Raw genomic sequence first — 12955 nt, forward strand, 5'->3', positions numbered from 1 at the left:
TATTTCCATCTCCAATGTCCTTTCCCAATATGTAGTACGTGTGTTAATAATAATAATAATAATAATATTAGCAAATACGTTTATTAAAAATGAAATATAGTTTTTCTGATTCGCTAAGTCGCTTACTTTATGTGCAGACATTACAGGACCTTAGGTGCTCGGGAGATCATCAGAGATTGGGATTTTATTTTATACCCCAACCCTGACTTGTACTTCTCAACAACTTTGTCCCTAATTTGTTTGGAGATCTCTTTGGAATTCATGGTGGTGTTTGGTGCCTCTTGCTTAATGGTGTTGCAGCCTCTGTGGCCTTTCAGAAAAGGTATATTTTTCTCACTTCACCAACTTAGACTATTAAGAGCTGATGCATCACACACAAATCAGATTACAAAAATATTTAAACAAAGTTTATAATGAAACAAAATAGGTAAAAAGCCAAGGAGGGTGAATACTTTCGCAAGCCACTGTACATGGACAAGCCTCCTTCCAGGACTACGCAGCAGGGCGCGGGATGCGCCGCTGACCTCCATCTGAACTCAACTCAGACCCAACGGATACGTTACGGCCCTGCAGTTCTCCTTACACGGGACAGCAGCTCGTACTGGCCTCATCACAAGGTTATGCTGTAAAACAAAAGGGATCGCCTGCTCTTCCCCTACTACTGCCACCTTTATGCTTGTACAGTGGGGCAAAAAAGTATTTAGTCAGTCAGCAATAGTGCAAGTTCCACCACTTAAAAAGATGAGAGGCGTCTGTAATTTACATCATAGGTAGACCTCAACTATGGGAGACAAACTGAGAAAAAAAATCCTGAAAATCACATTGTCTGTTTTTTTAACATTTTATTTGCATATTATGGTGGAAAATAAGTATTTGGTCAGAAACAAAATTTCATCTCAATACTTTGTAATATATCCTTTGTTGGCAATGACAGAGGTCAAACGTTTTCTGTAAGTCTTCACAAGGTTGCCACACACTGTTGTTGGTATGTTGGCCCATTCCTCCATGCAGATCTCCTCTAGAGCAGTGATGTTTTTGGCTTTTCGCTTGGCAACACGGACTTTCAACTCCCTCCAAATGTTTTCTATAGGGTTGAGTCTGGAGACTGGCTAGGCCACTCCAGGACCTTGAAATGCTTCTTACGAAGCCATTCCTTTGTTGCCCTGGCGGTGTGCTTTGGATCATTGTCATGTTGAAAGACCCAGCCACATTTCATCTTCAATGCCCTTGCTGATGGAAGGAGGTTTGCACTCAAAATCTCACGATACATGGCCCCATTCATTCTTTCATGTACCCGGATCAGTCGTACTGGCCCCTTTGCAGAGAAACAGCCCCAAAGCATGATGTTTCCACCACCATGCTTTACAGAAGGTATGGTGTTTGATGGATGCAACTCAGTATTCTTTTTCCTCCAAACACGACAAGTTGTGTTTCTACCAAACAGTTCCAGTTTGGTTTCATCAGACCATAGGACATTCTCCCAAAACTCCTCTGGATCATCCAAATGCTCTCTAGCAAACTTCAGACGGGCCCGGACATGTACTGGCTTAAGCAGTGGGACACGTCTGGCACTGCAGGATCTGAGTCCATGGTGGCGTAGTGTGTTACTTATGGTAGGCCTTGTTACATTGGTCCCAGCTCTCTGCAGTTCATTCACTAGGTCCCCCCGCGTGGTTCTGGGATTTTTGCTCACCGTTCTTGTGATCATTCTGACCCCACGGGGTGGGATTTTGCGTGGAGCCCCAGATCGAGGGAGATTATCAGTGGTCTTGTATGTCTTCCATTTTCTAATTATTGCTCCCACTGTTGATTTCTTCACTCCAAACTGGCTGGCTATTGCAGATTCAGTCTTCCCAGCCTGGTGCAGGGCTACAATTTTGTTTCTGGTGTCCTTTGACAGCTCTTTGGTCTTCACCATAGTGGAGTTTGGAGTCAGACTGTTTGAGGGTGTGCACAGGTGTCTTTTTATACTGATAGTAAGTTTAAACAGGTGCCATTACTACAGGTAATGAGTGGAGGAAAGAGGAGACTCTTAAAGAAGAAGTTACAGGTCTGTGAGAGCCAGAAATCTTGATTGTTTGTTTCTGACCAAATACTTATTTTCCACCATAATATGCAAAACAAATGATAAAAAAACAGACAATGTGATTTTCTGGATTTTTTTTTCTCAGTTTGTCTCCCATAGTTGAGGTCTAACTATGATGTAAATTACAGACGCCTCTCATCTTTTTAAGTGGTGGAACTTGCACTATTGCTTACTGACTAAATACTTTTTTGCCCCACTGTATATCCAAGGACTAGAGTAACCCCATGAATAAGACCCGGGAGGGTCGAAACGTCGGGTTCATTGTCTACCTTTACCAATGTGGCAACCACTATTTTTTGATTTGTTTTCTTGAATAAAATTGGCATGTACCTTTTTTGCATCATACCAGTATCGAGTGTGCGGTAATTTTTCCTATGATTGACTTGACCACACGGTCGGTTTACCAGCACCTCATTGTCCCACGACCTGAGTGCACACCATTTTCCCTATCTACATGGATGAGTTTATACAACCAGTCCCTGATACATGCTGCCCATGGATCTGGCGCCATGTATTACTGTATGTGTCAGCTGTCAGGTTTCATTTAAAACAAATAGTATATCAGAAGGTTGGTAGGTACAGAACACTGGAAGTCCCTTTATTGCCTTTCTGCTACTTGACGTAGGAAGTGTCTGCGTTATGGAGCATGGTCAAGAGTCCCATACAAGGTGGGTACTGACTGTATTATACAGCCGACACCTGTCTCTAACTTACATGCTGCTGGCAATCTGTGACGGGGGTATTTTGTGATCATGTTGGGTGTCTGTTCCATTCCACCCCCTACAGCAATGTGATCTCCATAGGCTGTGAATCATTATATGTACTATGTACAGCAATACTGAAGTATTAGATAGGGGAAGTGGGTCAATAGTTATTGCATCAAATCAAAATATACCAAATGCAATATGTAAGAAATAATGATAAAGTGCCAAACAAAAGTAGACATAAATATGGTTTCTTACGAAATCAATATGTATGAAATATTGATAAATATTTCATAGCAATACTGAAGTATTGTAGATCCTACAACAAGGCAAAATACACACAGCCAAAATGTAGAAAGAAAAGGATTGTTTATTAAGTCTTTAAAATGACATACAGGAAAGTGAGTCACCCAGTGGATGGAGGCATGGAAATCAGGAGGAAATGCATTACACAAACAAATGGATCAGCGTCCAGACTTCAAAGGTAACTGTATGTTTGAACAGCTGAGAAGTGTCCTGAAATATCGCTGGAGACATGATGTAAGTACAGATCAGAGGAGCTGACATAGTATACGATGTAAATACCATGGGATGATAGCTGTACATCTCTGAATATACAGTATACACATTCCCATAGTCTGCCCCCGCTGACATGGAGCCAACCCCAACATGTCATATATAGTACAAGTTCCCTAAGGGGATTACAAAGTAAAGTGAAAAGTAAAAACAAAGGGTTTTTAAAGATATTAAAAATAAAACCCTCCATAAGTTTGAATCATCCCCTGCTCTTCCCCATCCAAAAATACATTTTAAAAATAAATATGCTTTGTGTCATATTCATAAAATTCCAGTCTATCAAAATATAAAATTATTTAATCCATAAAAGTAAAAGTCATGAAAAAAAAGGTTTTTTTATAGCCGCACTTTCATCTGACAATTCTTTAGTCCCGATTTATCAAAATGTTTACCCCAGAAATCTGGCCTAAACACTTTAAAACGTCACAAAGTTTTTGTGCAATATGAAGTTGCCCAATGATTTTGCAACTTTTGGCTTTTTCACACTAGTTTTAGGCATCTCCGCCAAATTGGAGTACAGAGTTGGAGCAGGACGGCTCACAACAGTACCCGCCCCTCTATTTTATGCGGCGTATCTTACACCACAAATCTTACCCCAGTCTAGGACTGGAGTAAGATTGGTGCTGAGGTGCCTCTTTTTATAGGGCTTGGAAAATGGCAAAACAAACCATTCTGTTAGGGCATGCTGCACCAGGCTGTTGGGGCACTCCGCACCATGCTGTTAGGACATGTTGCACCAGGCTGTTAGGGCACTTTACACAAGGGTGTTATGGCATGCTGCACCAGGCTATTAGGGCACTCTACACAAGGGTGTTAGAGCACGCTGTACCAGGCTGTTAGAGCATGCAAGACAAGGCTGTTAGGGCACTCTTGACAAGGCTGTTAGAGCATGCTGTACCAGGCCGTTAGATCACGCTACACAAGGCTGTTAGAGCATGCAACACAAGGCTGTTAGGGCACTCTACACAAGGCTGTTAGAGCATGCAACACAAGGCTGTTAGGGCACTCTACACAAGGCTTTTTAGAGCATGCTGTACCAGGCTGTTAGAGCATGCAACACAAGGCTGTTTATGCACTCTACACAAGGCTGTTGGGGTATGCTGTACCAGGCTGTTAGGGCACTCTACAGAAGGCTGTTAGAGCATGCTACACAAGGCTGTTAGAGCACGCTACACAAGGCTGTTAGGGCACTATACAAAATGCTGTTAGAGCACTCTACACAAGGCTGTTATGGGACGCTGCACCAGGCTGTTATGGCACTTTACACAAGACTTTTAGAGCACGCTACACAAGGCTGTTAGAGCATGCCACACAAGGCTGTTAGGGCACTCTACACAAGGCTATTAGAGCATGCTATACCAGGCTGTTAGAGCACACTACACAAGGCTGTTAGGGCACTCTATACAAGGCTGTTAGAGCATGCTATACCAGGCTGTTAGAGCACTCAACACAAGGCTGTTAGAGCACGCTACAAAAGGCTGTTAGAGCACGCTACACAAGGCTGTTAGAGCACGCTACACAAGGCTGTTAGGGCACGCTACACAAGGCTGTTAGAGCACACTACAAAAGCCTGTTAGGGCACGCTACACAAGGCTGTTAGAGCACGCCACACAAGGCTGTTAGAGCACGCTACACAAGGCTGTTAGAGCACGCTACACAAGGCTGTTAGAGCACGCTACACAAGCCTGTTAGGGCACGCTACACAAGGCTGTTAGAGCACGCCACACAAGGCTGTTAGAGCATGCTACACAAGGCTGTTAGAGCATGCTACACAAGGCTGTTAGGACACTCTACAAAAGGCTGTTAAGGCACTCTACACAAGGCTGTTAGGGCGCTCTGCACCAGGCTGTTATGACACTCTACAATCGACTGTTAGGGCACCAGGCTCTGAAGAATGGCGTCACAACATTATATATAAGCCAGTTCACGTTATTCGTTGGCCAATCACAGCCATGGCAGGTAAACCCAAACAGTAACACGGACTTTTGTTTTGAAGTCCGTGTTCAGGGTTCGGCATCGGACACTTGTTTTCCGGTACGAAACTGTTATTTTAATGTTTTATTATACTGCTTTAATTTTTTTATCTTGCTAATAAAACTAAATTCCGAATTTGTGCAACTCATCCATGTAAGAGAGGATTTTCTGCTGAGGTGTTTTTGATTTGAGGGCTCCTTGCACCCCCTAGTGGATGACGGCTTCAACTAGCTCATCAGATCAGATGCAAAACTAACATTTCCTGTAGCTTTTAATCAAATGTGAGAGTTCTATGAAATTTCACCTAGTGCTATTTTTTTCTCTTGTATAAGCCTGGAGATATAAAGGACTGGTTTGTTGGTCGCAGCAATGCACAAGGTATAGACCTGAACAGAAATTTTCCTGATCTGGACCGTATTGTCTACATTAATGAGCGAGAAGGTGGAGACAACAACCACTTGCTGCAAAATCTGAAGAAGACAGTTGACCAAAACACTAAGGTACCTATAATTTTGTGCCGTGAGTTAGTTTTAGTCTGTGTTTTGTCAAATGCTATAATGATTATGTAATAAAACTACTCGAGATACAGCACAGATCCTTGAAACGAAAAACAAATGTGAAACTCCAAGAGTGCAGCCAGTTATGATGTAATAAGTGGATTTATCATCATATACATTAATCTATATACATATATATTCCTTATATATGATCACACTGGTGTATTTACTCTGAAAATCCATGTCAGAATGGCGGTACTGTCCTGATATTAAGATGAGCATTTAATGAGTTCAGCTCTAGAATAAAATATCTCATGAAGATTAAGTGTCAGTGATCAGTCTTCACCCCACCCTTCACCCTTCCTGACTGACAGCTGCAGCTTGTACTAAACACTGTGAGATCTCAGCAGCAGGGAGGAGGGACACTGAGGAGCTGTCAGTCAGGCATGGTGGGTGGAGATTAAGTAAACACTTTCTAAAAGGGTTATACAGCCATTCCAAACCTAAGTAACCTACCCACATCAAGTCTAAAAGATCTAGTATTAATGTGAGAAGTTTGTGAAATCTAGTGACAGGTCACTTTAAGGCTCTTGGACACACCTTCTCATTTAAAGATTTTTCTGTATTTTCATGACTATGAAAATTGTACATTCACACTGAAGGCATCAAAACTATGAATTAACACATGTGGACTTATATACTTAACAAAAAAGTGTGAAAGAACTGAAAATATGTCTTATATTCTAGGTTCTTCAAAGTAGCCACCTTTTGCTTTGATGACTGCTTTGCACACTCTTGGCATTCTCTTGATGAGCTTCAAGAGGTAGTCACCGGGAATGGTTTTCACTTCACATGTGTGCCCTGTCAGGTTTAATAAGTGGGATTTCTTGCCTTATAAATGGGGTTGGAACCATCAGTTGTGTTGTGCAGAAGTCTGGTGGATACACAGCTGATAGTCCTGCTGAATAGACTGTTAGAATTTGTATTATGGCAAGAAAAAAGCAGTTAAGTAAAGAAAATTGAGTGGCCATCATTACTTTAAGAAATGAAGGTCAGTCAGTATGAAAAATTGGGAAAACTTTGAAAGTGTCCCCAAGTGCAGTGGCAAAAACCATCAAGCGCTACAAAGAAACTGACTCACATGAGGACCGCCCCAGGAAAGGAAGACCACGAGTCACCTCTGCTTCTGAGGATAAGTTTATCCGAGTCACCAGCCTCAGAAATCGCAGGTTAACAGCAGCTCAGATTAGAGACCAGGTCAATGCCACACAGAGTTCTAGCAGCAGACACATCTCTACAACAAGTGTTAAGCATGGAGGCATGCTGTGAAGCTTGGAGGAGGAGGTGTGATGGTGTGGGGTGCTTTGCTGGTGACACTGATGGGGATTTATTCAAAATTGAAGGCATACTGAACCAGCATGGCTACCACAGCATCTTGCAGCGGCATGCTATTCCATCCGGTTTGCGTTTAGTTGGACCATCATTTATTTTTCAACAGGACAATGACCCCAAACATCTCCAGGCTGTGTAAGGGCTATTTGACCAAGAAGGAGAGTGATGGGGTGCTATTCCAGATAACCTGGCCTCCACAGACACCAGAACTGAACTCAATCGAGATGGTTTGGGGTGAGCTGGACCGCAGTGTGAAGGCAAAAGGGCCAACGAGTGCTAAGCATCTCTGGGAACTCCTTCAAGATTGTTGGAAGACCACTTCCGGTGACTACCTCTTGAAGCTCATCAAGAGAATGCCAAGTGTGTGCAAAGCAGTCATCAAAGCAAAAGGTGGCTACTTTGAAGAACCTAGAATATAAGACATATTTTCAGTTCTTTCACACTTTTTTGTTAAGTATATAATTCCACATGTGGTAATTCATAGTTTTGATGCCTTCAGTGTGAATGTACAATTTTCATAGTCATGAAAATACAGAAAAATCTTTAAATGAGAAGGTGTGTCCAAACTTTTGGTCTGTAATGTATGTCGGAGGCATACATGGAGAGTATTCCGGATCGTACACCATATATGTGCCACTGTAGCCATTAAGGTACATACTGTATATTGATCATCAGACTTTATAAAAAAATAAGCACTTATGGTGGCTACACTTAACTGTTAGGCTCTATTTATGTAGTAATTATAAGGTATGGCGAAACATAGCATACTGGCTGTCCGATCCCCGAATGATGCCACTCGTTCAGTGAAACATGCCGGAGGGGACAGTTAAAATGCATGTCTTTGGTTTAATACACCCTCTGTTATGTTAGGGTTTAAAGGGACTCTGTCACCTGAATTTGGCGGGACTGGTTTTGGGTCATATGGGCGGAGTTTTCGGGTGTTTGATTCACCCTTTCCTTACCCGCTGGCTGCATGCTGGCTGCAATATTGGATTGAAGTTCATTCTCTGTCCTCCATAGTACACGCCTGCGCAAAGCAATCTTGCCTTGTGCAGGCGTGTACTATGGAGGACAGAGAATGAACTTCAATCCAATATTGCAGCCAGCATGCAGCCAGCGGGTAAGGAAAGGGTGAATCAAACACCCGAAAACTCCGCCCATATGACCCAAAACCAGTCCCGCCAAATTCAGGTGACAGGTTCCCTTTAATATTCGAGGGACAATATTCCGAAGTGTTGTCTCCCATGAGGCACATAATGTGTATTAGCATATTTATAGATTATAATAACTAATCTAGGGTAACTAATGAGGGTTATTCTTTTTACATTTTGACCCAGAAAATATTCAATTATAATATACTCCTCAATTATTAAAAGTTAAGTTTTATTAGCCTGTTATTGAGGAGCTATTTCTCTAATGGGACGTAAGCCCTTTTAGCGATTAATTATTATACTACTTGTGTTTCAAAATGTCAAAATAAAGTATCACAAGAAAGAATTCTTAGTTCACCTGCGAATATTGAGCTTCATACAAAATATGCTGTACTAATATACTGAACTGGTGAATGAAACTGTATAACTGTATTAAGTGTTGAAAACTCCTCGTTCACAAGTCAATGTGTTCTTTACTTTTATTTTTAATTTTTTAACAGTTTGTAGCTTCTCGATTTTACAATCCATTGATAGGTGCTTGAGCTACAAAAGCACAAATAGTCCCCTATGTTACCGTGTGACATCCATCACTCAGTAATGCCTTAGCAGTTAAGATTTTAACAAACAAAAATATCTTTTCCAAAATGCGTTAGAGTAAGATTGTGATTTTTATTAGTAATTAGTGATAAATACAAGTGCTCATTACTCGAGTTTGCCTAAGGTGCTCGGATATGCACCGAGTATCACAGGTGCTCAGATGACATGTTTGAGTCCCCGATGCTGCATGTCTCGTGGCTGTTTGTGGGTGTCTAACATGCACAGAACATGTAGCCGTGGGGACTCAAACACGGCACTCGAGGAACCGCAAAACTCAGTGCATACCCAAGCCTCCTAGTCAAACATGTGTAACGAGCACTTATTCTCATCACTATTAGCAATAAATTATTTGATAAGGGGCAAATTATCAGCGAAGGTCACTAGTTTTTCAACAACTGATTAGTGGTGGTTTCCAAAATTCTTCCTACAATGGTAGGTGTTACTCACTCATGACACACGTTCTTCGTATGCGACTGTGAAGGGGGACTCCACTTCCCACTCACCTATCACAATAGGCCAACAATGTGCTAAGTTCATCCCACAGACGGTCCCCACAACCACGCCACACTTTACACTGCCACTGCATGTAGTTTTACCAGACCAGCGAGACCCCCTGCACTGGGCAGCACACCGGTACACATGCATACCCAACTTTGCCAAGCTGAATGGTTGACTACTTGCACTCTGACTACAACATAACACAACAAAGCTATTTTGTCTTCTCAAAATTATGGGTAAGTTGGAGGAACGAAGAACAAACTTATTAATATAAAAAAAGAAGTACAGTTCATGAAAAAGGTTATAAAATGTGAAATAACAAAAATTATGACATAAACAAAAGGATAAATGAAGAAATCTTACACCGTTGGATCGTGTGACTTGGGAAGTGACACTGACAAGGTTGTGGTACAGAGCGACCATATGCATATGGTTCTTCTGAATCTGACTTATTTTCAGTAGATCAGATATGAAGGGTCTCATCAGACCCCGCTCTCCTTCAACTAAGATAAGGGGATGGCTGATTAGATTAGACTCTAAAGGTACCTTCACACATAACGATATCGTTGCTTTTTGTGACGTAGCAACGATATCGTTAAGGAAATCGTTATGTGTGACAGCGACCAACGATCAGGCCCCTGCTGGGAGATCGTTGGTCGCTGAACAAAGTCCAGAACTTTATTTCGTCGCTGGATCTCCCGTGGACATCACTGGATCGGCGTGTGTGACACCAATCCAGCGATGTCTTCACTGGTAACCAGGGTAAACATCGGGTAACTAAGCGCAGGGCCGCGCTTAGTAACCCGATGTTTACCCTGGTTACCAGCGTAAAAGTAAAAAAAAAAAAAACACTACATACTTACCTCACGCTGTCTGTCCTCCAGTGCTGTGCTCTGCTCTCCTCCTGTACTGGCTGTGAGCGTCGGTCAGCCGGAAAGCAGAGCGGTGACGTCACCGCTCTGCTTTACGGCCGCTGTGCTCACAGCCAGAGCAGGAGGAGTGCAGAGAAGCACAGCGCCGGGGACAGACAGCGGTAGGTAAGTATGTAGTGTTTGTTTTTTTTTACTTTTACGCTGGTAACCAGGGTAAACATCGGGTTACTAAGCGCGGCCCTGCGCTTAGTAACCCGATGTTTACCCTGGTTACCGGCATCGTTGGTCGCTGGAGAGCTGTCTGTGTGACAGCTCTCCAGCGACCAAACAGCGACGCTGCAGCGATCCGGATCGTTGTCGGTATCGCTGCAGCGTCGCTTAATGTGAAGGGGCCTTTAGTCAGTTTTAGGGTACCGTCACACAGTGGCATTTTGATCGCTACGACGGCACGATCCGTGACGCTCCAGCATCGTAACAATATCGCTCCAGCGTCGTAGACTGCTATCACACTTTGCAATGTACGACGCTGGAGCGATAATTTCATGACGTACGTGCGATGTAGAAGCCGTTGGTTACTATGCGCACATCGTATACAATATCGTGCACACCTTTGTTACACCATGCGATCATGCCGCCACAGCGGGACACTAGACGACGAAAGAAAGTTTCAAACGATCTGCTACGACGTACGATTCTCAGCGGGGTCCCTGATCGCAGGAGCGTGTCAGACACAGCGAGATCGCTGGAACGTCACGGATATATCGCTCGAACGTCACGAATCGTGCCGTCGTAGCGATCAAAATGCCACTGTGTGACGGTACCCTTAGCCCTCATTTCTGCTGTGGGTTATATTTCCCCCCAGAAACCTCCTTGTGAAAAAATATGGCTGTCATCTTTGCGAACATCCTTCATGCATTCTATTCATACCACACATGAATATGATATATCTATAATTCAGGGACATATTGCACTTCTGTGGGTGACCAACCACACCAACCGAAGACTTGAACAGCCAAAGAGTGTATCACATGCGGGAAATCATTTTAAATTGCCTTTATTAGGTAGAAGTGGCATAATAAAAATAATTGATAATTATGTACGCGTATTAAGACAGGGATACAAGTATACAAGTAAAAAAAAAATATATCTCAATCAGATATAAAATGGTGACCCCAATATATTCTTTACAGATTATATTCCCTCTTTGTGCATCACAGGTATATAAATATTAAGAAATTTAAAAAAATATAAAACAGAGTGAATAACATCAATGTGAGTAAATAAAATAATTAAGCATAAAGTACAATATTAGTAAATCAATCACTCACTTCAAAATTTTACACTATTAGTTGAATGTCCCAAAGAAAACCTACACAGTGTAAGGGCTAGACAAACAGTATGTAAGACCATAGGATATGACTAATCCTGCGGACACAGCAATAATGCTATAGAAAAAATAAAGTGCAAACGTGTAAATACCCATAGGGAAATAGTACTGGGAATATCTGCAATATACCTTTAGGGTCACTACGTCCCGTCACTGTGGTGTGTCTGTGTTTTAACTTGCTACCAACACATTTGCTAGTTTTCGCACATATGTGAATATACTCCCCAATAATGGATATAGCCGTAGATTCTGAAAAACTAGAGTAATACAAAAAATCCTTAAAATATTTTTCTACCTTGTCCTGTCTATGTACTACAGACAGAACAGCTGCACAAGATGAAAGCATTGATGACCCTACATTTAACACCTATGTGCCAGTGTAGGCATACAGGGACACATCTGCTAGCCCAAATAATTATCCAACATTGACAGCTACCTCTTAATTACTCTGTATATACACTCCATGTCTGCTCTCCATCAGATAACCTGCTTCACTTACCTGTACCCAATGGGGGACAGGTAGTGATACTTTGATCTGTATAACTCATAACCACATTTAGGACTTCTCCAATTAGATGTGGCATGGGAGACCGATTCACAGATTATCTCCCAAGCCCATCCCACCAGTTTCTACCTGGCGAGATAACCAACGAGTACCAAAGAATGACCTAATCTGTTCTTTGGTTTCTGGAGTGGACCAGGCAACAATTGCGTCCACCTTCTCAGGTTCTGATTTCAGAGTTTCTTCTACGCATCCAGCCAGGGAAATCTCATGGTTGCCCTCTGTAATTGTTCTGAAGGTTGATAGGGCACAATGAGTCGCCGTTCCTTTAACCTGACCTGCTGATGGTCACAGGGAATAGTGAAGCAGTGTACATCGGCCCGTATGTAGCACCAGGGTGCACAGCAGGAGGGAAAATGTTGACATCCATGGATTGTTGCAAGGCTTAATGGGGGAATAATTATGATATCTTGGAAAAGCCATCATTCTACTAATACTGCAATTCTAACAATAGTTCTGTAGTGGAAGGTAATACACGTGATACTTTTGTGGAAATATATTGCATGGTAACTTTAGTCTGAATTTTGCAGCTTGCCCCTGAAACCAAAGCAGTAATTCATTGGATTATGGATATTCCATTTGTGCTGTCCGCCAATCTACATGGAGGAGATCTTGTTGCCAATTATCCATATGACAAGACCCGAAGTGGTAAGTCTTTT

The 12955-nt window shown here is 42.3% G+C and overlaps 1 protein-coding gene across 1 annotated transcript in view; it reads left to right on the forward strand.

Moving 5' to 3' along the window:
* The window catches only part of CPE (carboxypeptidase E), a 94584-nt gene that overhangs the window by 54049 nt on the left and 27580 nt on the right, over nt 1-12955 (forward strand). Inside the window, exons 3-4 of the mRNA XM_069744189.1 lie at nt 5673-5840; nt 12827-12944. Coding sequence (XP_069600290.1) covers nt 5673-5840; nt 12827-12944 — 286 coding nt within the window. The remainder of the gene's footprint in view (nt 1-5672; nt 5841-12826; nt 12945-12955) is intronic.

Source organism: Ranitomeya imitator, chromosome 1, assembly GCF_032444005.1.
Source record: "Ranitomeya imitator isolate aRanImi1 chromosome 1, aRanImi1.pri, whole genome shotgun sequence".
Taxonomy (NCBI): Eukaryota; Metazoa; Chordata; class Amphibia; order Anura; family Dendrobatidae; genus Ranitomeya; species Ranitomeya imitator.